The sequence below is a fragment of the Silene latifolia genome, chromosome 4 (assembly GCF_048544455.1).
Source record: "Silene latifolia isolate original U9 population chromosome 4, ASM4854445v1, whole genome shotgun sequence".
Lineage (NCBI taxonomy): Eukaryota > Viridiplantae > Streptophyta > Magnoliopsida > Caryophyllales > Caryophyllaceae > Silene > Silene latifolia.
In genome coordinates, this window is record NC_133529.1 from 42,245,081 (window position 1) to 42,271,202 (window position 26,122).

At 41.2% G+C, this 26,122-nt stretch overlaps 2 protein-coding genes across 2 annotated transcripts; one reads left to right on the forward strand and one right to left on the reverse strand.

The window, feature by feature from the left end:
- Window positions 1–9,244: 9,244 nt before the first annotated feature.
- Window positions 9,245–10,099, forward strand: LOC141651435 (uncharacterized). Its single transcript, XM_074459149.1, has one exon. The coding sequence runs from the start codon at window positions 9,245–9,247 to the stop codon at window positions 10,097–10,099; it is 855 nt and encodes a 284-aa protein (XP_074315250.1).
- A 15,172-nt stretch (window positions 10,100–25,271) lies between these two features.
- LOC141651436 (uncharacterized) lies at window positions 25,272–25,709 on the reverse strand. The gene has a single exon (XM_074459150.1). It carries the CDS (start codon window positions 25,707–25,709, stop codon window positions 25,272–25,274), a length of 438 nt encoding a protein of 145 aa, XP_074315251.1.
- Window positions 25,710–26,122: the final 413 nt, after the last annotated feature.

Consider the following 26,122-nt stretch of genomic DNA (forward strand, 5'->3'; position numbering starts at 1 on the left):
TGATGATTATGCTAATTTTGCAGTGACAGGTAAAATACCACCCAAGCTTTCATGGCAGCAGAAGAAGCGGTTCGCTTATGATGCTAGACAATACTTTTGGGATGATCCATTTGTTTTCAAGGAATGTGCAGACGGTCTTATCCGGAGATGTGTGCCTCAATGGGAGGTCAAGGATATCCTAGAAGCTTGCCACTCTTCTGCCTATGGTGGTCACCATGGTCCGTCCCGGACTGTGACTAAGGTACTCCAATCTGGTTTCTATTGGCCAACTTTGCATGCAGATAGTCGGAATTTTGTTGCTGAGTGCGATGCTTGTCTAAGATCGAGGAATATTTCGAAGAGACATGAGATGCCACAGGTAGGTATTCTAGAGGTTGAGATTTTCGATGTCTGGGGCATCGATTATCAAGGACCCTTTCCGAGCAGTCAAGGTAATAAATATATCCTCGTAGCCGTAGATTATGTGTCCAAATGGGTAGAAGCTGTTGCTACCCCTCATTGCGATGCAAAAGCCGTGATTAAGCCGTTTAAAAAGATAATCTTCCCTCGTTTTGGTGTCCCTAGGGTTGTCATTTGCGACGGAGGCATGCATTTTAAAGAAAAACAACTTTGTGCTATGTTGACTAAATTCGGTGTCCAACATCATAGAGGTTTGGGGTATCATCCCCAAACTCTTGGTCAAGTTGAGATTTCTAACCGAGAATTGAAAGAAATGTTAGCTAAAGTTGTTTCTAAATCATGGAAAGATTGGAGTCTTAAGTTGGATGATGTCTTGTGGGCTTATAGGACCGCGTTTAAAACACCAATTGGTATGTCACCGTTCCGATTGATTTATGGTAAGACATGTCATTTGCCTGTTGAATTAGAACGTAAATCTTGGTGGGCAATTTGTGATTTGAATTTAGATCCTAACCTCTCTCGTGAGAAACATATGACGCAGTTGAATGAGTTGGAGGAATTTAGGCTGCTGGCCTATGATAATGATAGGATCTACAAGGAGAAGACGAAGCGATGGCATGACAAGAGGATCATCAAGCGCGAGTTCAATGTCGGTGATAAGGTACTCCTTTTTAATGCTCGTATCCGTTTATTTCCTGGTAAGCTGAAATCCAGGTGGAGTGGCCCTTATACGGTCCATAGCGATTTACAAAATTCGGATCGGTTGAATTGGAAACCTCATCCGGAGACCGATTCAAAGTGAATGGTCAATACGTGAAACACTATCACGGTGCGAGGCATTTAATTTGTTGGGCAGGTCGAAGTACCATACTTTGACCCACTTTTAGAAGCTGCAAATTGAGGTAAGAAGGTCGTGCGGGACCTCTTAAACCAGCGCTAACCGGGAGGCAACCCGGCTTGTAATTTTCTTGTGTAATTAGGAACTTTACCGTTTTTTTAGCTTACATCTCATTAGGAGCTTTAGATTTATTTTAGTTTAGTTAGCAATTACTTTTATGGAAAGACGTGCGCCTTTGAGAGTGTTTGCAGGTAATTATTTTATGCAAAGTGCGTAGGGTGATTTGCTGGATGTCGATGAGAGACAGACGGAAAATTAAGTTGAAAAAAAAGCAAATTTTAACGTAATTGAGCTTAATTGCAAGTACTTGCAGTTAGGGATGTCAATGGATCGGGTTCGGGTCGGGTGAAGCCTCATCCGTCATCCATCAGTCCTTTTAAAATCTCATCCAACCCGTCCGTCATCCGTGAAACATATCATCCGTCATCCATCCATCCATCCATCCATCATCCAAGGATGAAACGGGTGGATCGGGTGATAAACGGGTGCTGTGTATTTATATATTTCAAGTTAAAAAAAAAATGATGATTTTTTTCTCTCTACAAAAATAAAGTTAGATAATTATTTAGTTTAACTTTCTAGTGAGTAGATTCACAAAATATCTATATTGAGAGTAGACAAATATGAAAATTTAAATATTTTATATCTTAATAATGTGTTATATGTAAAAAAATTAAATAAATAGTAATAAAATCGGGTGATGGATGGATGTCGGGTGAAATTTATTCATCCAACCCATCCGTCATCCATCATCCGTTTCATCCGTCATCCATCCATCATCCATTTAAGTCGGGTTTTCATCCATCTTTTAGAATCGGGTGGATCGGATTTTGATGGATGCGGGTGAAATTGACATCCCTACTTGCAGTCGATCGACCAGGAATATCAGTCGATCGACTGAAGAGAAAAAGTCAGGAGCTGTTAAAGGGGAAGACCGGTCGATCGACTATGTCTGTTAGTCGATCGACCACAGCGCGAAATCAGAGGCCACACAAATAGGGAAGTTCTAATTCATACTTTCATTCATTCATTCATAACTCACTTGAACGAAAAAAAAAACCCTAGTTCTTACTCCATCGCGATTTTCGTGCTAATCTCCCTTTCAATTTCGATTTTCTTGCTCAAAATCTCTAAGGTTTCATCAAAGGTATGTTTCTAATCCTCTTTTAGTCCTTTAAATTCAATTTTTGCTGAATTTTTATGCCCAAATTCGAGCAATCTCACATTGTTTCGAAAAAATCGATTTGGGGAAAATCGATTTAGGGCTAATTTCTTTTAGAATTTGTGCTTTAATTGCATTTGCTATCCTATTCCTTTGAATTTCGAGCCATCTCAACGACTAGGAGGAGTTTAATTTCGTTTTCCCCAAATTTTTCGAAACCCTAGTTTGATGAATGATTTCTGTTTGTAATTGAAGGTTTATTAATTTTCATTATTCAAGATTGTGGTATGCTAGTTGTTGAGTTTGTTAAATTTTGTAGGAAGCATAAATGACGAAAGGGAAGCAGGCAATCATCCGTGGGCAGTCCAGTCAGGGAGCATCTAAACGGTCGCAGATTACACCACCAATGGTCGAGTTAACAACGGATAGTCTACCTGGCTATCCGCAGGTGATTTTCTCTTCCTCTACACAGAGAGCTAAATTTCTCACTTTGGTCGAAAAAACGAAAGTTCAAGCAACCCATTTTCTGCATAAACCGACTTTAGAAAAACTAGGGTGTCTAGACTCCGCTGTTTCTCTGCTGAATGGGACAGGGATGTCAGGGTTGGTGGACATAGCTGAGTACACATTCCATATTTTGACCCTTGAGTTTTTCTCTTCCTTTGCTTTCGACCAAGCTTCTTTTGAAACTAATAAAAATAGCTCATGTGTCTCTTTTCGGCTGTTTAATGTCACTTACTCTTTGACATTAGCTGAGTTTGCTGGTTATTTGGGTTTTTGTTTCGAGGGTAACACCTCGGAGTCGTCTGATGTGCACAGGGTTATGTGGTCGTGCATATCCGACCTGGACGCCCCTAAGAGGAAGGGCACTTCCGTCCATTTACCCCCCTTTCGTTACTTCTTCCGGCTGATGGGCAACACCATCTTTGGCCGCAAAGAGTCCAATAACATTAATACTATTGAATTGTCTATCTTGGCGGGCTACTTGAACATTGAGAGTCGGGTAGCCCGCATCTATAACATTGCTTATTTGACTGCCTCTCCCTTTAACACTATAAGTGAGGGCACCTCTCTAACTACCATTGTCTGTGGTGGGCTCGTGACTCGTATAGCCCACCGTCTTGTTCCTGTGTTTCCTCGAGAGGAGGCTCCTCTCGACCCTTCTGCACGCTTCATGGACCTTGACTACGTCAAGTCCGTGAAGTGGGTCGATACTCGGGGTCGGTGGAAGATCGATTCTTTGATTTCCGACCCCATTCCTATCCTTGCCCTCCCTCCTATTTTACCCTTCACTACTGTTGAGGGGGGGTGACTCGACCGCCCTTGCCTAGCTATAGGCTCCCTATTAGGGCAGGCACCACTACTGCTTCCACCTCGAGAGGAGCTCGCGCCTCTTCTTCACGGGTCCCTTCCTCCTCCACTCCTACTCCTGGGCCGGGTTTCCCGGCTACTTTTCGACCCCCTGCACCTATTGTTATCCCTGCGGTCATGGACCAAAGGGCGGTTTCACGTGTGTTGGGAGATTTATGCCGGAGTTTTGATCATCACAGGATGGATATGGCTCTTGCCATGTACCCAGTTTATGAGGAGTTTGCTCGGACAGGGATGCTCCCATGGGGTCCCTGGACACACCCGTCTTTCTTTGTTCCCCGGAGGGCGGATACCCTCCGCCTGCTACGACGTCTACTCCCACTGCTGCTGCTGCTGCTTAGAAGGAGGAGGAGGACAACTCAGGGTCAGATGAGGCGAGTGGTTCCGAGTATGAGCCAGAGGACGACAAGTAGCAGCTTTCTGCCTCCCCTTTTTGACGGGTGGTTTGGGGAGGCCGTATTTAGTGAGTTTCCATTTCTTTTTCATTGGTTTCCATTTCTTCTATAGATGTTTATATCCTTCCCTGTTTTTGGATGCTGCTGTTTAGTTGATGAGCGCAATGAGGGCATTGCGCGTTTTGGTTTGGGGAGGGTATATGCATATTCTTGTCACATTTGCATTGTTTTACTTGCATTTTAGGTCATGTTTATTGCATTTCCGCATGAATTTGCATTTTCAATGTTCATCGATCAAAAAAAAAAAAAACAACAAAATAATGAAAAATATCACGTTTACTTTTGCATGTAGGTCGAGTCGGAATGGATGGATTTTAATGATAAAATTGCTTTACGTATTGTCTCATTGCCCTTCCTTGCACTTTTAATGTCGTTGAGTATGTCACTTGCATAGTCTACGAGTTTTTGTTGGAATTTTACTAAACGAATAGACTTGACTCAATATTGGCAAACTACTTAAAATTTCTGAGGTTAGAGCTTATTTAAACTGGTGTCATTTATGACCAGTTTCATGTAGGAATGAGAGTAGTTACTCCTCGTAAGGCATGTCACATAAATTTGCACATAAATTTGCATAAACATGAATTTTATCTGCTTGATACCTGTATGCATTTGGTTTTGCGGTTTGCTGACACATGTGGAAGAGGTTCCCTTATTTCATTTTGCCCATAAGCCCCACAAAGCCAAATTTGCCTTTTTTGTCCCATAAACTACATTCCAAATTTAGCCACCCTAGCCGAGCTAGTAAAGGTAGTGATTCGGGAATATTATCTTGCGATTTAGTTTTTATTGTCTCATGTGAGAAATGCATTAGTTTTGGATGATTTGTTGGGAAATGAAGGGAAGCTGTGAATTGAAAAAAAAGGGAAAAAAAGGGAACTGAACTGAGTAGAGAGGTTCAGGTCATCAGGGGTGGTCGATCGACTGCTTCACCTGGTCGATCGACTGCCAGTACAGGTTTTGAAAAAAAAAAGAGAGAGGCAGAAAGAAAAAAAGAAAGAAAAGAGAAAAAAAATAAAAAATCACATGATTAGAATGATTTTCGTATGGTGATTTTTATTCCCATGTTGCTATTCATATTATTTGGGGAATTATTATTATTTTGGGAGATTGTGAGATTTGTGCTTTCAGTAGCACCATTTTGATTTTCTCTCGAGTACGAAGTTGGGAAATGTTCAGAAATTTGGTGTTTAGAAGTTGCTTGCTCGGCTTTATCTCCTCTTATCCAAATTTATCTTAGCCCCTTCTAACCCGTAGCCTCACAATCCCAAATCGCCTCGGCATGTGTCATTGGTCATTAAATGGTTGGAATGCTTATGTACGGTTGTAGAGAATTTATTCATGTTAGATTGCAGGCATATTTTTATGGGTCGTAGTTAGGTGAGAGACTTATTTCAATCATTCTTCTTTCTTGCACAATTAAATTCTCACCCTATTCTTAAAATTGAGTGAATGAGCGACCCGTGAGAGTCCGATATACACGAGTCTTGCAAGGTCGAAAGTTTGGTAAATTCTTGAACATGTTCAACTCGTTTGCGCTTGACAAAATGCTTTGATATTATTTGTTGCATTAAATTGGTTGGGCATGATAATACGTTCTTGTTTTGAGAAAGAAATCCGTTCCAATAGGTGTTTAGATTGAGTCTTAGTGCTTGCTTGGGGACAAGCAAGGTTTGGTTTGGGGAGATTTGATACGTGCATATTCTATACACTTTATTAGCGGTTTTGGCACGTATTTCTATGCGTAATTGTTAGCTTTAAGCTATTATTTCTCTAGAAACGGTTTACTTTGTATTTCCTATGTCATTATTATAGGAATGACCGGAAGTAAGCTAAATCGAGCCTTTATCTGTTCCCGGGGGCATTTTATGGAAACTATGAAGTTAGAAGCTCGGAACTTGATCGCCTCGGATTGCGTGCATGAAGATTGGAGGGCTGGAATATGCTATAGCACTACTGGTCTATCGACCAGAGACCCCAGTCTATCGACCGTGGAGTTCAGTAGAGAAAATAGTGTTGCCAGCACTGTACTGGGCGGTCGATCGACCGTGTCACTTGGTCGATCGACCAGGTTTCGAAGTTGCGGGTTCTTTTTACGCGTTTGTCTTTTGGAAGCCCACTTGTAATTTATCTTTTGGGCAGAACTATTTGAGTAGAACGTAACAAATAATTTAGGTTATGCTTTTTATCATTGACGAACTGAAGTTTGAGAGAGTTTTTTGGGAACGAAAAAGTGAAGGCTACGGATTTCAATCAATTGTTTTGTTCAACGAATTCTTTAGTAAGCTTTAATTCAATTTCAATCTTCCTCTTATTCTAGTTTATTTAATTCTAGTTTCTACTAATTTATATTCAAGCAATTTAGTTTTAATCCCTTAGTTTTAATTCTAATTCAATCATGTCAGTTTTATTCAATATCGTTAATTTTGCAATTGTCATATTCTTAATCATGCGTAGCTAAATTCCTATGCTAGGAATTAGGGAATCCATGGGGTCATGAGTTGATTTTATTAAGTCTAGGTTGAACCCGTACCGGTCTTATTTACTGTTGTGAGATTTTACCCCTTTGCTAGATTGAGAGATTAGCGGAGTTAGATTTCTTACAAGTAATTGGAAAGACTAGTGGAGCGAAAGCAAACAAGTCTCTTTCTAGGGTGAAAGAAGACCGAGAGGCTTAGTTCGAATAGGGACTTAGAGGACCTATTTGACATCCTGAGACGGTATTGGAATGACCTTGACTTTACTTAACTGACCTTTAAGCCATGGTGAACCGAAGTTCCTAGCTGCTTTTTAATATCTATTTTAAACTTCATTCAAATTCAGTAATTAGTTTAGAATCAACCAACCAAAACCACCCCCAACAATTGTTACTACAATAGATTAAAAATAGCAAATAGAATTGATCTTATCTCTCTGTGGTTCGACCCTTACTATCACTAGCTATAGTTTTAGTTTGGTTTATAAATTTAATTTTGATACAAAACGATGGTATCAATAGACTACTTAATTAAGACGACTAAATTGATAAGATCGAGAGATAAGTTAATTTAGGCTTTTAAGAATCACTTTTCAGGGCGAGAGTCGGTACTAGTGATATTAGGGACCCGTAGCTGGATCGAAAGATGCTACCTGTTAAGAATGGACCGAGAGGACTTCTTATTTTCCCGTCTTACGTGATTAATTCAGACTTACTTAGGATACTGCCGCCGAAACTACAGTGAACCGACCATCTTAGCATCCTTTAAACATTTGATTTCATCTTATTTCTTTAATTACTCATTTACTTGCTTTAGTTTAGTTTTAATTTTGTTACCTTTAGTTATAGAACTATTCAAATCAATCCCCCTCACAACTGTTACTTTAGACTAAAATTAGACAACTATTAATTGCATCGCCTCTCTCTGGTTCGACCTTGACTGCCGCTATCTATAGTAGTAGTTTGGATTATAAATTTATCTTTGGTACTCTACGACGGTATCAAATTTTGGCGCCGTTGGCGGGGAGGCAATTGTTTAATTTTTAGTTTTTTTTTTTTTATTTTAGTCTTTTTTCTTGGTTTAAGGGAGACCTGTTCCTTAAACTATTCTCATATTCTACGTGTAGTTTCCTCTTATGCGCAGGTCACAGGATGGTGAATTACGACCGTTAGATCCTGAGATCGAAAGGACTTTGTGTGAGTTGAGACGATCATCTAGAGTATTGCCGACAGAGGAAGAGCTGAGTACTCTGTCCAGTTACTACGAGAACGAGTTATTTGAGGAGGATCCACCTTCGTCTCCTATTTATACTTCTTCAGCTGAGACCGTTACATCTCCATATATGGTTGAAGAAGCAAGTATAGCCAGTCACTCCGAGCCGAAAGCTGAGAATGTCTATAAGGGATTCGCGTTGCCAGCTTGGACGGAAGAAAATTCGAACCGAAACCGGCCTACATTAACTTGGTTGAGAGAAACCCATTTGGGGGAGCTGCAAATGAAGATGCAACTAAACATATGGAGATATTCATTGACTACTGTTGTTCTATACCCCCACCAGCAGGTGTGACCCAGGACCAGGTAAAAGAGATGATGTTCATATTCTCGCTTCGTGATGCTGCTAGGGAGTGGTACCGAGATCTGGATCGAGCTGCCAATGGTATTACTGATTGGAATTCGCTGGCCCTCGCATTTTATAAGAAATATTTCTCTCCATCGAAGACCAATGCGATTAGAGCTCAGATCACAAGCTTTAAACAGGGTCCTGATGAAAATTTTCATGAGGCATGGGTCCGTTTCAAGAAGCTGGTGCGATCTATTCCGCACCATGGGTTCGAACAATGGTGCCTATGTAATCAATTTTATAATGGACTTTATGATGATCAGAGGGCTATCCTGGATGCTGCAGCTAATGGCAGATTCCAGGAGAATGTTGGGGAAACTAAGGGGTGGAAGATTATTGAAGATATGGCCACCCGTAAAGCTGAGCATGGGAATTCTAGAGAAAATCAGAGAAGATCAGCTGAATCTCCTGCTGTAGCTGCAATAGAGGCTCTTACTGCAAGATTTGACAAGCTAGATTTTGGAGGATCCCAAAAAGGTGCGATGTATAAAGTTAATGATTCCCTGCACACCTTTGCTAGCATGTCTGGGTTGAAGGCTAACCCTGAAAAGACAAATATCTACATGGGAGGGATAAGGGATGATGTTAAGCAGACTATTCTGAGGAATACCGGGTTTATTGAAGGAGTCTTCCCTTTCAGATATCTGGGAGTCCCAATAAATGAAGGAAGATTGAATAAGACTATGTTTGCTGATTTATTAAATAAGATTCAGAAAGCTATGAGTTACTGGGCTACTCACAGGGTCTCTTATGCAGGGAGAATTACTTTGATAAACATTGTCATTTTTGGCCTGGAGCAGTACTGGTGTGCTACTTTATTGATTCCTAAAGGAGTTATAAAGCAGTACTAGGAAGCTCATAATGAAGAATTGGACATCCTGTTGTTATCCACATAATGAGGGAGGGTTCAATATAAAAGAGATTTTGGCTTGGAACAGAAGTATCTTATGTAAATGGATTTGGGCAATTGATAGTTCATCCAGTAGTACATGGACCCAATGGAATATGGTCTACAACATCAAAGCTCACAATTTCTGGGATATGCAGATTAAACCTCATCATTCAGAGAGCTGGAGGAGTATTCTGTATGTGAGGAATGAACTGGTTTCTAAGGCTGGAGGAGTTGAGTTGGCTAGATCCCTTCTGAGCAGATGTGTTAAGGCAGGTAAGTTACAATTATGCCTGCTGTATGATAACTTCAGAGAAAACGGAGTGCAACTACCATGGACAAAGGGCGTTTGGCTTAGAGCTGTCCTTCCAAAGCATAGTTTTATCATGGTTTTAGCTATGCAGAGGAAGCTGGCTATAATTTCTAGCTTGAGTAAGAAGGGTTTTTGCCTGGTGAATCGCTGCATCCTGTGTAAGGCTAACTGTGAAACGCATAGACACTTATTTTTCCAATGCCACTTTGCTGCTGCTGTTTGGAATAATGTATTGGCTTGGTTGAAACTGTACCATAGAACTGAGGACCTGTGTAAGGAACTACGTTGGCTGGCTGGTCGACGGGTAAGGAAGCATTGGAAATCATCTTGGTTTGCTAGTTGTTTGGGAGCCACTGTTTATTGTATATGGGAGGAGAGAAATGCACGTATTTTCAAAGAAGTTGAACGCACGATTGAATATGTTACTAAACGAATTCAATTCTTTGTGAGTACTCGGTTATTATTTGTAACTCACCCGTCTTATGAGGATGAGATAGCTAGAATTCTTAGTTGAATAGTCTAATTATTGGATATATCTTTGTAAGATCCGGCCTCTTTATTCTCTTAATGGATGAATAATATGGCTTGCCTTTCTTGCAAAAAAAAATGCAGTTTCGGACGGTCCCTTTACATGCAAAAGATATGGAGGAGAGGGACATGTTTTGGAATTTTGTACTAGTTCGAATGAAACATGTGTTGCCTTTCAACACTTTAGGCAGACTGGTACTTATCCCGATCCCTCCAACGTTCACCCCAATTTGAGGTGGACTAACCAGAATGTTCTTAATCCGGGACCGCAGCAGCAGCAAAACTATGTGCCCCCTCATAAGTAGCAGCAGTATCAAAAGCCTCCCTATGTGCCTCAGCAGCAGCGATTTCAAGGTTTTGATATTTCTGAATTGAAAAACATGGTTCAGAATTTGTCGGGTTGCTGCAAAAAGAGTCTCTAGCTAGAGAGATTTCTACATAAATGTTGGAGAGTCAAATTGCCCAATTGGCAAGCAAATGTGCAACTAGAGCTCCGGGGCATTTACCGTCGCAGCCAAATCAAAAAGAGACTCTAAATGCGATTACTTTGTGGAGTGGGTCTACTCATGATGGGCCCGCTACGGTCAAGATGCTGTTGAAAAAGATGGTGCGGAACCGATCAAGAAAAGGCTGGAATGAACAGTAGCAAGAAAAAGACGATCAGCAGGTATATCAGTCGATCGACTGATGTACCTGGTCGATCGACCAGCTCGGGTAACAGTGAAGCTTCTAGTCCTGCGGAAGCCAGTCGATCGACTGACCTACATGGTCGATCGACTGAAGGTGCTGCTGATTGTGAACCTTTTCGTCCTCCAATGCCAGATAACTTGAGGGACTACTTATTTCGGGGTACGACGACTCCGAAATTATCGAGGAAAGATCCAAATCTTTGATGGGTCGGTTCGGTTCCAAAGTATAACCCTACGACGATTAATGGTTCATTCCCGAGACGGTCTGAAGAAGGTTCGAGCTACAACAAGGACAAAGTAGTGGATTTTCAGCCTAAGTCCACTGATGCCGGTATGAGAGATCTAGAGGAGAGGGATAAGTTGCTTCTTACAGCTCCGTACCCAGAGAGATTGGTGCCGACAAAGGAACAGGTATCGTTTAACAAGTTTGAAAATGTTATTCGTAGTTTAAATGTGCATTCCTTTCTTAGAATTAGTTAATCAAGTGCCTGCTTACATGAAATTTATGAAGCAACTGTTGTCTAAAAAGAAGTCACTTGATACTGTGCAATCTGTCGCACTAACTGAGGAGTCATGTTCTTATTTGACTCACACTGCTCCACATAAGTTAGCTGACCCTGGTAGCTTTTCTGTTCCTTGTAATATTGGTACCTTCTCAATTGAGAAGGCATTATATGATCTAGGAGCTAGCATTAGTGTTATGCCTTTGAGTCTTGCTAAGAAATTGAAATTGACCAAGTTTGTAATTACAAACATGACGGTACAGATGGCTGATCGTTCTGCGGTCCAGCCTATAGGAGTCTTAGAGGACATTCCTGTGCAGATAGGAAAGTTCTTTTTCCGAGTTGACTTCATTGTGCTAGACATACCTGAGGATTCTCACATCCCTATCATTTTGGGTAGACCATTTCTGCACACTGCTGGTACAGTTATAGATGTTGGCTCGGGAACATTGACCTTTAAGGTGGGGAAACAGTCCGTTGTTTTTGCCCAGACCTATAAGAAGAAGGCTGCTATGTACCCAGTAACTTTCAATGTAGCTAAATCTTATGTTGTATTACCTGATATGCCTGCCCCTATGCCTATTTCTGCAATAACAGCAAATTGGAGGAAGATCCTTCTGTTTTGACTGTTGCAGGGGCTGGTTTGGGGAAGTTAGAGCCGCATGTTGCTCCAGTTGTGAAGGAGACAATCGTTCAAAGAGGCGGTCTAGGATGTCTGAGCTATGCAACAGATGAGGAGCCTGATGAGGAGCCAGTCAAGGTGACGGAGTCCGATATGGATTTTGACGAGCCAGACGCGGTCATTTATTTGGAAGAGGTTAGAGATGTTGATCCGTTGAGTTCTGTGGATATTGGAGTCGTTAGGAGTGCAGCTGAGGAGATGATTACTGTAGAGGCTACTTCTTGTAGTCAGAAGCCGAGCAAGTGGGCCATTCCGTGGCCATTCTTATCAACTATTAGTTGATTAAGACTTTTTGAAGAAACATTTTATTGCTTTTGTTAGACTTTTTATTGTTTTGGTGTGCGCGAAACTTCGCTTTAATCAGTTTGCTTAGGATTTAAAGACTTTAGACTGTTACTTTGGGTTTTGCGCAATTTTGGGCGCGTTATTATGTGTATTTGCAGGTTCATAGACCATATTAGCTCAATTTATTGAGCTAATTAGAAGAAATCAGAAACTTACAGCAGGTATCTCAGTCGATCGACTGGCTTGTGCGGTCGATCGACTGTGCCGCGACTTTAGGGGCTTCTGTTCCTGTCACCCTGGCCGATCGACTGTCTTGTATGGTCGATCGACCGCTTCTCGCTGCTGTACATGTTCACGACCATTCCCCTGCTGTGTTTGGTTGATTTGCGTAGTTGAGGGAGTCTTTTCTCCACTTTATTTGTAACACCCCCATACTCCAAGTGCCTTACCAGGACCACTCAGGTATAAGGATACTACCATCTCGGTTACCCGAGGCATGATAATCATAAGACAATAACGAAACAACATTTAATAGTATAACTTTAATGAAAAGTAAAAATCAAGCCAAATCCCAAAATACGGGTACAAGTTCTCAAACCAACTGTCTAATCAACTAAATGCAAAGTTTATTAAACTACTAAGCTACAGCGGAAGACTTCTATCGTCGACAGGTGGCACATCCCAAAGCAATCCCATGTGACTCAACTCAAACTCGCTCAATTTATCGCTCACCATCCCCGAATGGATCACAAGCAGGTTTTACAAACAACAACACGGGGTCGTACTAATCACACAATCTATATATATCAACAATACGATAAAAAGATATCTCACACCGTCACACACACAATCACATCAGTCCCATCAATCTCAATCACCGACCGTCCACCTGGACCCGCCGCGATGGGGGACCGCAGCCGTACCCACAAAATCCCCGCTCATAATATTGAGCGATTTCCCTCTTCATTAATGTGCACATCCCCTTCCGTGGCGGGTTCCACGAAGGGCAAAACTAGGGCGTGAAGCCACTCCCGCAAGTGACTCCACTCAGCCGAGAACGCGTCTCGAGAACCAGAGACAAATAATCACAATCAACAACCGTCACAATACAATTACTATATTATTCAATCAACCACAACACATCAACATCACATTATGGGACTAATGCTGAGTAGGAAATCCTACCTGGAAAGCACAACTATCAGACGGTCTCAACAGCTGTATCAAAACGCATCTTCTACAAAACCTCCTCCTATCATACAAACACATAAACACTACCAAATCAAAATCTACACAAAACCCCCAAATCCCCATATTAGGGTTTAAACAACTTAAAGGAAATACTATAAAAACGGTACATAGGTCTTACCCTCGACGCAAGGATCTCAACGGTATAACGAACGATGAAATCCGACCTTCCAAACTCCGGGATTTGCTAACAATGCGATTAAAATGAAGAACGTACTTTGCTATCTCTCTTGACAGTAATTTAGGTTTTGAAAAGTGTTTAGAACAATGACGGAAAAGATTATATACCTTAATCGCATAATTAACAAAACCCGAGAAATAACTCCCCCTAAACCGGCTACTTGATCGAGTAGCTAAGGTACTCGATCGAGTGCCCCCTTACTCGATCGAGTATCTTAGTTACTCGATCGAGTACCCAACAGGTCAGAAACTATTTTAAAACGCAACTCACCCTTACTCGACAGAGTAAGGCCTACTCGATAGAGTACCCAGAGACTCATAAATACGGAGTATTACAGTCTTCCCTCCTTAAAAGAACTTCGTCCCCGAAGTTCAAACCACCACAAAACAAAGATACACCCACAACACTTCCGACTCAACAACCAAAACAAAACTCGACATAAAACATGTTACTAACCCAAACTCATCCCGACAAACATACCGACACAACATACAAAAGGGTACAAAAACTCTTAAAAACTCTTCGCGATCATCTCCTACCCCCCTAAAAGAAACAAGGTTACGTCCCCGTAACCATACATACCTAATCAAAAAGGAAAGGGCAACGCTCTTTCATGGCCTCCTCTGGCTCCCATGTAGCTTCCTCGGTCTCGTGGTTAGACCAAAGGATCTTAAGCAAAACTGTCTCACCACTCCTAGTCTTCCTAACCTTTCGGTCAAGAATCTGCTTAGGAACCTCAAGATATGTTAAGGACTCATCTAGCTCTAAGCTCTCTGCCTCTAACACATGTGACGGATCACTCACATACTTCCGTAGCTACGATACATGAAACACATTATGCACTCTCTCTAACTTGGTGGTAAAGCCGACGATATGCAACTTCCCCAACTCGCTCTAAGATCTCATAAGGCCCGATAAACTTCTGACTCAGCTTGCCTTTCTTCCCAAATCTCATTACCCCACGCATAGGAGACACTTTCAGAAGAATCTTGTCCCCAACCTGAAACTCTATATCTCGGCGATGTAGATCTGCATAACTCTTTTGCCTATCCTGAGCTGCTCTCATCCGTTCCCTGATCATCTTGATCTGTTAAACCATCTCATGTACCATCTCTGGTCCTAAAACCACTGCCTCAACACTATCGTTCAAACAAATCGGACTCCTACATCTCCTCCCATACAAAGCCTCAAACGGTGCCATACCAATACTAGTGTGGTAGCTGTTGTTGTAAGAAAACTCTATCAAATCCAACCTTTGTTCCCAGCTACCACCAAAGTCCATCACACAAGCTCGTAACATATCCTCAAGAGTTTTGATCGTTCTCTTTGTCTGTCCGTCTGTCGCAGGATGAAATGCTGTACTCATCTTCAAAGTTGTTCCCAACAATTCCTGCAACTCTTTCCAAAACCTTGATATAAATCTCGCATCTCTGTCAGACACTATGTCCTTAGGGACTCCATGTAACTTAAGCATGTTCTTTCGATAGGCCATAGCCAATTGTGCTTTAGTCCATTTATCTTTCATTGGAACAAAGTGAGCTGACTTTGTCAGTCGATCCACTATTACCCAAATCATATTGTTACCGTGTTGACTCTTTGGCAAACCCACGATAAAATCCATAGAAATGGACTCCCACTTCCACTCAGGTACCGTTAAAGACTGAATCTTACCTTGTGGCCGTCGCTGTTCCACTTTAACTCTCTGGCATGTCAAACAACGGGCCACAAACTCAACTGTCTCTTTCTTCATCCCAGGCCACCAAAACGTGTTCTTTAAATCCTTGTACAACTTATCTCCACCTGGATGAACTGAATATGGTGTGCAATGTGCCTCTGTCATGATAGTCTTTTTCAACTCCTTATCTTTAGGGACACACCACCTACCGTCAAACCTCAAACTACCATCTGTATGAATAGAGAATCGAGACACTGTCCCTTTCTCTACTCCAGCTCTCCACTCAACCATCTTAGGATCCAACGCCTGTTTACCTCGAATATCCTCATAAAGATCAAGCTGCACTGTCAAATCTCCCATGGCATCTCCTTTCTGCATCATATGTATCCCAAACTTCGCTACCTCATCTCTCAACCTCTTCAAAGATAGAGCTGTACACAAAGAATGTACACTCTTCCTACTCAAAGCATCTGCAACAACATTGGCCTTCCCTTCATGGTAGATAATTTCCATGTCATAATCGCCAATCAGCTCCATCCACCTCCTCTGTCTCATGTTCAACTCCTTTTGAGTGAAATGTACTTGAGACTTGTGATCAGAAAATACCTTAAAGATTGCTCCATAAAGGTAATGTCTCCATATCTTGAGAGCAAACACCACTGCACCCAACTCCAGATCATGAGTAGGGTAGTTCTCCTCATAAGGCTTTAATTGCCTAGAAGCATAGGCAATCACCTTACCGTTCTGCATCAACACACATCCCAACCCATTCTTTGAGGCATCTGTATAAACCTCAAAGTTCTCAATCCCTTCAGGCAATGCTAAGATAGAAGCTGTGGTCAAACGCTCCTTTAATGTTTGGAACGCCGTCTCACAACTCTCATCCCAACGAAACCTGTTCTCTTTTCTCATCAACGCTGTCATAGGTCTAGCTATCTTGGAGAAATCTTTCACAAACCGTCTATAGTACCCAGCTAAACCCAGAAAACTCCTGATCTCAGTAACATTCTTTGGTGCTTCCTACTTTGTCACTGCCTCAATCTTCGCCGGATCCACAACTACTCCCTCCTTAGAGATCAAATGCCCCAGAAAAGCACCTTTCTCTAACCAGAACTCGCACTTGGACAGCTTAGCATATAACTCATGCTCCCTCAGAGTCTGCAACACAATCCTCAGATGCTCCTCATGCTCCTCCTTAGTCTTGGAGTAGACTAAGATGTCATCGATAAACACCACCACAAACTTATCCAAAAACTGTCTAAAGATCCTATTCATCAAATCCATAAACACTGCCGGTGCATTATATAACCAAAACGGCATCACCACATACTCATAATGGCCATACCTCGACGTGAAAGCTGTATTTGGTATGTCCATCTCTCTAATCTTCACCTGATGGTACCCCGACCTCAAATCAATCTTGGAAAAGACTGATACACCACTCAACTGATCAAACAAGTCATCTATCCGTGGCAAAGGATACTTGTTCTTCACTGTCACTTGGTTCAGCTCTCTATAGTCTATGCAGAACCTCAAAATCCCATCTTTCTTCTTCACAAAAAGAACTGGTGCTCCCCACGGCGATACACTTGGTCTAATGTATCCCTTCTCTATCAGATCATCTAACTGCTTCCTAAGCTCCTCCATCTCCTTAGGACCCATCCGGTACGGTGCCTTAGAGATTGGCCCCGTCCCCGGTTTCAACTCAACTGTGAAATCTATCTCTCTCTTCGGTGGCAACCCCGTAATATCCTCCGGAAACACATCCTCAAACTCTCCCACCACTGGTATCTGATCAACTGTCGGACTCTCTATCCGGTCATCTCTCACATGGCATAAGATCAAAGGACATCCCTTCCTCAGATAAGACTTCAAAGTAACAGCTGCAATCAACTTAACTTTGGGTTTGACCAGAAACCCACGATAAGACACACTAACGCCCTTAGGACCTCTTAAAGACACTTTCTTTTGATGACAGTCTATCTTAGCTTTATACTTTCCCAACCAATCCATCCCAACTATCATCTCAAAACCGCTAAAAGGAAACTCTAGCAAGTCTATAGGTAGATCAACTTGCCCAACTATCATAGGTACATCCCTATATAACCTCCCACATGATACAGACTCACCCGAAGGTATAAAAACTTCCTCACTAACAGACTCATATACCCTCAAACCCAACCATTTAACATGACTCAAAGATACAAACGACTGAGACACCCCCGAATCAAACAAAACAAAGGTATGAATACCGTTAACAAGAAAAGTACCAGTGATAACGTGTGCATCATCTTCAGCTGCTTTCTTCTCCATCATGAACAACTTTCCACTGGTCTTCTGTCCACCTCCCTAGACAGTGTTGGCTGATGTGGTCGGCTTAGCACCCGACCCTTGATTGTTGTTGTTCGTTCGGTGGTTTCGATAAGAATTACCGCCATTGCGGTTACCTCCACTCGATAGCTCGACTTCCCGGTTTGACCATGATCCGCTTCGGTCTATTGCTCGCATAGCTCTGCGCAGGTCTCTGGAAAGTTCCAGGTGCACTTGTGCACTCATGTCTCTTGTGGCCTACGCCACCACAACTATAGCAGGTCATTCCCCAACTACCACTAACACTTCCACGGCCACGCCTAAAGGAAGCCCCAAAGATCGAACCACGACCCTTAAGAAAACCCCTAGTTTGATTGTGGTTGCCTTTCTTGTGACTAGATTGGCCACCAGCCATCTCACTAACCTCTCGGCTCTCTCTCATAACTTTCTAAGGATTTTCTCAACACCCTCTCTCCTCGAGGTATCCTCAAACTCAAACCCATATCCTCAAAGCATAAACCTTGGTCAACTTACATACAACTCTTTTCTTTAGCACTCACTTTCACCGTATCCCACCACTTGCCAGTGCTTTCGCTCGGGTAGAATGCGGCTTGTTCTACTCTCATCTCATCAGACAGTGAACCAAATCTAGTATGTTCTCCATCTCTCTATGCCAGTTATCAAGAAGGTTAGGCTCCCCAACCCCCTTGTACTCTTTCGGGTTAAACCTCGATATATAGAGGCTGATTTTAGAGTGATAAACCTCCTTCTCCTTATCCTTATCCTTATCCTTTCCCACCGTCTTTAAAGCCTCCGTAAGAGCATCCTGATGCTCCAACATCTTAACGATATCATCTATGTTCATAAGCTCAGCTCTCGCATACAAAGCATTCTTCTTGGGCGGCATCTTGAAACTATATCAGAAAAGGGGTGGATATAAACATACGTACCAAAACCTCAAAACACGAAGGCAAGCTGCCCAAGACATACTCGATCGAGTTCCCTAACCTACTCGATCGAGTAGCAGGATACTCGATCGAGTGCCCAACATACTCGATCGAGTGCCCCGACTCCAGACCCAAAACAGACCTTCTGACCTCTAACATACTCGACCGAGTAGCCCGGCTACTCGATCGAGTGACCCCCTACTCGATCGAGTGCCCGAGGTACTCGATCGAGTGCCCGAGGTACTCGATCGATTGCCCAAAAACACGATTCTGGATTCAAAATCGTCAAATACCCACCCGATCAAGTCAGTCCCACTCGATCGAGTCATGCTAACTCAAAAACGCTACCCGCATGTTATATCATATCCCAACATTATATCATAACTAAGCATATAATGCTACACAACTCTTCATAATATCAACGAAATAACTCTATCATGTTATTAAACGCCACATAGTAAACATCCATCATGCTTCTCATTCCAACAACAGTTCTATATATTTCATCAATCTTTCTTTCACATTCTCAACTTTCTACTCCAAACATCCAACAATTACACATACTTCATCACATCCACACACAAGCTAACAAACAACGCATACGACCTCGACATACACCCCCCATGTGACCGGTTCAAAATTATAGGGCAAGTTCGCGACTTCAGGACGTCTCCCAAGCCTTTGCATTACCTCCTCCAACCTTTACCCCGGGTTCATTTTAATTGACTCCCTATATTCATTAGATTTATTGGTTACAGGTTTCAGGATCGTCGCTCTGATACCATTTGTAACACCCCCATACTCCAAGTGCCTTACTAGGATCACTCAGGTATAAGGATACTACCATCTCGGTTACCCGAGGCATGATAATCATAAGACAATAACGAAACAACATTTAATAGTATAACTTTAGTGAAAAGTACAAATCAAACCAAATCCCAAAATACGGGTACAAGTTCTCAAACCAACTGTCTAATCAACTAAATGCAAAGTTTATTAAACTACTAAGCTACAGCGGAAGACTTCTATCGTCGACAAAGTGGCACATCCCAAAGCAATCCCATGTGACTCAACTCAAACTCGCTCACTATCGCTCACCATCCCCGAATGGATCACCGCAGTTTTACAAACAACAACACGGGTCGATACTAATCACACAATCTATATATATCAACAATACGATAAAAGATATATCTCACACCGTCACACACACACAATCACATTAGTCCCACCAATCTCAATCACCGATCGTCCACTGGACTAGCCGCTCGCCATGGGGACCGCAGCCGTACCCACCAAATCCCCGCTCATCATATTGAGCGATTTCCCTGTTCATTAATGTGCACATCCCCTTCCGTGGCGGGTTCCACGAAGGGCGAAACTAGGGCGTGAAGCCACTCCCGCAAGTGACTCCACTCAGCCGAGAACGCGTCTCGAGAACCAGAGACAAACAATCACAATCAACAACCGTCACAATACAATTACTATATTATTCAATCAACCACAACACATCAACATCACATTATGGGACTAATACTGAGTAGGAAATCCTACCTGGAAAGCACAACTATCAGACGGTCTCAACAGCTGTATCAAAAAGCCTCTTCTACAAAACCTCCTCCTATCATACAAACACATAAACACTACCAAATCACAATCTACACAAAACCCCCAAATCCCCATATTAGGGTCTAAACAACTTAAATGAAATACAATAAAAACGGTACATAGGTCTTACCCTCGACGCAAGGATCTCAACGTTATAACGAACGATGAAATCCGACCTTCCAAACTCCGGGATTTGCTAACAATGCGATTAAAGTGAAGAACGTACTTTGCTATCTCTCTTGACATTAATTTAGGTTTTGAAAAGTGTTTAGAACAATCACGGAAAAGATTATATACCTTAATCGCATAATTAACAAAACTCGAGAAATAACTCCCCGTAAACCGGCTACTCGATCGAATAGCTAAGGTACTCGATCGAGTGCCCCCTTACTCGATCGAGTATCTTAGTTACTCGATCGAGTACCCAATAGGTCAGAAACTATTTTAAAACGCAACTCACCCTTACTCGACAGAGTAAGGCCTACTCGATAGAGTACCCAGAGACTTATAAATACAGAGTATTACATTATTCTTCAATTCATTTCTGTTTTCTTATGTTTTCTTATTTTGCACATAATTTTGCGTTTCGTAAATTGTTTTCTCGGAATTACGCGCGGTACTTTTGTTTCTTTTCAGGGACCTATGGTAGCACTGTTGGCTACTGAAACCTCCTAGCTCACGCTGGTTTGGGGAGGTTTCCTTCTGCGCTTAAAGTCTTGTGAGTTTCCGAGTCACTTTTATGTCTTATTTAGTTAATTTATCGCAAATTCCCATTTCCCTTTTTGTTTCTTTTATATGATTTTGCACAATGAGGACATTGTGTGATTTGGTTTGGGGAAGGGTTTTGCGCATTGCATTAACATGTTTTATTACATTTCTGTTTCACGTTTATTGCACTTCAGTTTGCATTTGTTATTTCATTTATCTTATATATACAGAAAATTCAAAAATTAAAAATTGCACGTTTATTTTAGCATATAGGTCGAGTCGGAACGGTAGTATTTCAATGATGACATTGCATTTGCATTTGTTTATGCCTAAGCCGTGCTCATTAACATGTTATTAGTAGAATCATATATGTATAGTCTACGAGTTTTCGTTAATTTATTCGCTGAACATTAAACTTGACTTAGATTTATGGCAAACTACATCATTTTCTGAGTTTTAGAGCCTTATAACTGGTGACATTCATGACCAGTTCATCTAGGATTGTGAGTAGTTACTCCTTGTAAGACATGTTATATCAATATGCATAAATATGAACTTTATTTGCTTAATACCTGTATGCATTCAGTTTATGGTTTGTTGACACCTGTGGTAGAGGTCCCCTTTTCTCATAAACCTCACATAGCCAAATTGCCTTCTGTCCCATAAGCTACATACTATATTTAACATACCTTATCTGAGCTAGTATTGGTAATTGTGGGAATGTGTTTATTACATTTTGGTTATATTGCTCTTTATGAGAAGTTTGGTGGAATGTTGGAAAGGAGGAAAGAAAGAAAAAAAAAAGAAAAAAAAAGAGAAAAAAAAAATGAAAAGCAAGTTCGACCTTTGGTCGGTCGACTGGACTCATGGGTCGATCGACCGTGAACCGCAGAAGAGGAAGGAAAAAAATCAAAATCGCATAATTCAAAATCTTTATTAAATGGCGATTTTTGCTCCCATGTTGTATTTGTATCTTATAGGGAGTTGATTAATTGTGGAAATTGTGAGATTAGTGCTTGATATTTAGCACCGTTTCGATTGAAATCTTGAGTTTGAAATTTGGATGTTCCCGTAATTTGGATCTGTAGTTACTAGCTTGGCTTTAACTCCTCATATCCAAATTTATCTTAGCCCTTTCTTACCCATTACCTCACATATCCAAATTTACCTCGGCATGTATCATGGTCATTTGTTTGGTTGGAATGCATATGTACGGTTGTAGAGATCATTTTCATATTAGGTTGCAGGCATGTTCTTATAGGTCGTAGTTAGGTGAGTGTCATTACAAAATTACTTCTTTCTATCTTTCACATATATTCACTTGTGCTTATGTGTGATTTGAGCGACCCGTGAGAGTCCATAATGATTAGTCTCTATATTTGACGGTTCAACGGTTTTTAACGACTACATAACTCGTTTGCATGATTCATATATATTGCTAATTGATTGTTAGTTGTTGCATTAAACTGGTTTAGGCTTTGCAGTTTGCATTTCGCTCTGAGATTGAAATCGTTCCACTAGGTCCTAAGATTGAGTCTAGTTATTGCTTGGGGACAAGCAAGGGTTTGGTTTGGGGAAGTTTGATGCGTGTCCTGAATATGATGTTTTACACCCTATTTTACACGTATTTCAGAGCTCATTTGTGTAGTTTATGCTACTATTTTCCCTATTTCCGTCTACTTTTGTGTTTTTGTGTAATATTGCAGAAATGTGAAGAATATAGCGGAAATCAAGCCAAATCCGTCCCCGAGTACTTGGCATAATATTTGTCATGAAGTATTTACTCAAGAAACGAACTTGGTGCGCGTGTCGAGGCCTGAAAGACAAATTTACGAGGCTTCTGGAGCAAAGTATCAGCTGAAACAGTCGATCGACTGACCTCCATGGTCGATCGACCAGGGCGCGATTCCTAAATAAGATCAGAAGCTACTGTTTACTGAGGTTTGGTCGATCGACTGGTTCTAGTGGTTGATCGACCACACCGTGATTCTGACGCAAATTTGGAAAACGAGAAAGCCCAATGTAATTAGGTTTTAGGAATAAAGTTACGTAAGACTATCCATATAACGTAACCTGAGTTTTCAGAGGAAAGGAGGAGAATTTTGAGGGATCGAATATTTTGGGTTCAATTTGGAATTTAGCATTAGAGTTCATAATCATTCAATACAATTTACTTTCGTTAATAAAGTTCGTACTTTCGGATTCTTCTTCCTGCTTTCATTTGGTAATTTACGTTCCTTGATTTCAGTTTTCTTTTATTCATTCATAGATTAGATTGCATAGAGTAGTTTCCCAAAGCCTTATTTCGTTTATGCATCTTATTTGCTTAGTTTATTTAATCATGCATCCAGTCTTGTTAATTATTAATTTCGTTATTGTTATGAATTCCGTCATGAGTAGCTAAACCCTTCGTGCTAAGATGTAAGGGACCTGTAGGGTAGGCGGCGTAGAATTCATAATCCCGAGTCGCGTCATGGTCGATCGACTGCCTTACCTGATCGATCGACCAGCTCACGGGAGATTAGCTCCGTCTTAATTAATTTAATTGCTATATTTGACGAATTGAGTGCACGCGACTAGTTGAATGCTTCGAAATTGACCGACCCGATAGATCGAAAGATAGGAGAGGGAAATAGACTACTTAATTAAGACGACTAAATTGATAAGATCGAGAGATAAGTTAATTTAGGCTTTTAAGAATCACTTTTCAGGGCGAGAGTCGGTACTAGATAATGATATTAGGGACCCGTAGCTGGATCGAAAGATGCTACCTGTTAAGAATGGACCGAGAGGACTTCTTATTTTCCCGTCTTACGTGATTAATTCAGACTTACTTAGGATACTGTCGCCGAAACTACAGTGAACCGACCATCTTAGCATCCTTTTAACATTTGATTTCATCTTATTTCTTTAATTACTCATTTACTTGCTTTAGTTTAGTTTTAATTTTGTTACCTTTAGTTATACAACTATTCAAATCAAACCCCCTCACAACTGTTACTTTAGACTAAAATTAGACAACTATTAATTGCATCACCTCTCCGTGGTTCGACCCTGACTGCCGCTATCTATAGTAGTAGTTTGGATTATAAATCTATCTTTGGTATTCTACGACGGTATCACACATGTTTACCAATATACCAACTAATTAATTGACAAACTTCCCAGATCATGTTATAATGCAACAAGGTGATATCATGATGCTAAATCCCCTTACCCAATCACAATACATGAATAAACACCCCACATTCATATGCCATTAAAACCCTAATTACCAATTACTCTGTTATCATACAACTATCACATGGATTATGTAATTCATGATAACTAATGTGCAAAAAAACATCCATATTATCAAAGCTAAGTAAGGAAAACCCTACCTCTTGCTAATCTCCAAGAACTCAATCAAGCAAGCTAGAAAGGCTTCTCATCTCCTCCTACACAAATTATGACTTACTATCACAACAACATAATACAACAATAATAATAATAATTAACCTCTTAATTAATCCACTTAATTAGTTAAAGCCCTAATTAAAATCCCATAAGATAACATAATAATTAAACTAGGGGTTACTAATTAAGAATAGAGGAAAAGAGTAAGAGTGTACTTACAAGTGTAAACAAATGAGCAAGAACAAGAATTAGGAAGCAAATCTTCAAAAGTATGGTGGAAATCTTGAGGATAAGATTTGGGAGTATTTTGTGGGATTTTGAGAGATATGAAGATAAGATTTGGTGAGAAAATAAGGGGGCAAATCTGAAAAAAAGAGTCTAAATGGCTAAGGTCCACCTACAATGTTCACACGCGAAATAAGGGACAATGATAGGTCACTCGGTCGAGTGCTCGGTGGCACTCGGTCGAGTGCACTAGCCAGCCGAGTGACTCATTCTAGAAGCTCGTATGAAATGACCAGGTGTTACTCGGTCCCTCTCTCGGTCGAGTGACTTCCACTTGGTCGAATACTCAGCCGAGTGCAGCCTTAGAAGTTACGGGGTATTACCGTCTTCCCCGCTTAAGACGAACTTTGTCCCCGAAGTTCACACACAAATTAAACAAGGTACTTCTAATACTACTACCCATGTCCCAACTACGCACCAAGGAAGGTATTTACTACCCAAGAGAATTATACACTCGCATAGGTCGAGACAACTAATGACTATTACGACTATGAATGTGGAGTAAACTAACTAGCAAAAGAAGAAACTTGCACTTGCGTAATACGCTCCACCCCTCTAAAAACAAGGTTACGACCTCGTAACCAAACTCATACATGTTAAAAGTGGTGGGGATACCGCTCTTTTATTGCTTCCTCGACTTTCTATGTAGCCTCTTCTACTTGGTGATTAGACCACAATACCTTCATCAACACCGTTTCCCCATGCCTTGTCTTCCTTAATTTCCGGTCCAAGATTTCCTTGGGAGTCTCCACATAGGTTACGGCATCATCCAATTTAATTGTTTCCGCTTCTAGAACATGGGAAGGATCACTTATACACTTCCGCAATTGGGAACTGTGAAATACATTGTGAACACGATCAAGTGCCGGGGGAAGTGCTAAACGGTAAGCCACTTCCCCAACCCTATCCAATATCTCATACGACCCTATGAACTTTTGATTCAAATTCCCTCTCTTCCCGAACCTCATCACACCTCTCATCGTAGAAACCTTGAGTATAACTTTGTCTCCCACCGCGAATTCAATGTCGCTTCTTCTCAAATCGGCATAACTCTTTTGCCTATCTTGTGTCGCTCTCATCTTTTCTCGGATTACATGAACTTGGTTTATCATGTCTTGGATCATTTGGGGTCCCAACAAGATGGCTTCGGTGCTATCATCCCAACATATTGGGCTTCAAAACTTTTTCCCATACAAAGCTTAAAATGGGACCATGCCAATGCTTGCATGGTAGCTATTATTGTAGAAAATTAAATCAAATCTATCCTTTCCTCCCAAGTGCCCCGAATTCCATTACACAAGCCCTCAACATGTATTCTAGAGTTTAGATAGTTCTCTCAGTTTGCCCATCCGTCGCCGGGTGAAATGCCGTACTCATCTTCAATTGAATACCCATTGAACTTTGCAATTCTTGCCAAAATCTAGAGATCAACCTAGAATCGCGATCCGACACAATGTCCTTTGGTATCCTATGTAGCTTGACCACATTTTTT

What these genes read in the sequence shown, in the direction of transcription:
- LOC141651435 (XM_074459149.1), top strand. Translation starts at nt 9,245, where the DNA reads ATGAAGAATTGGACATCCTGTTGTTATCCACATAATGAGGGAGGGTTC.
- LOC141651436 (XM_074459150.1), bottom strand. Translation starts at nt 25,709, where the DNA reads ATGAGAGCGACACAAGATAGGCAAAAGAGTTATGCCGATTTGAGAAGA.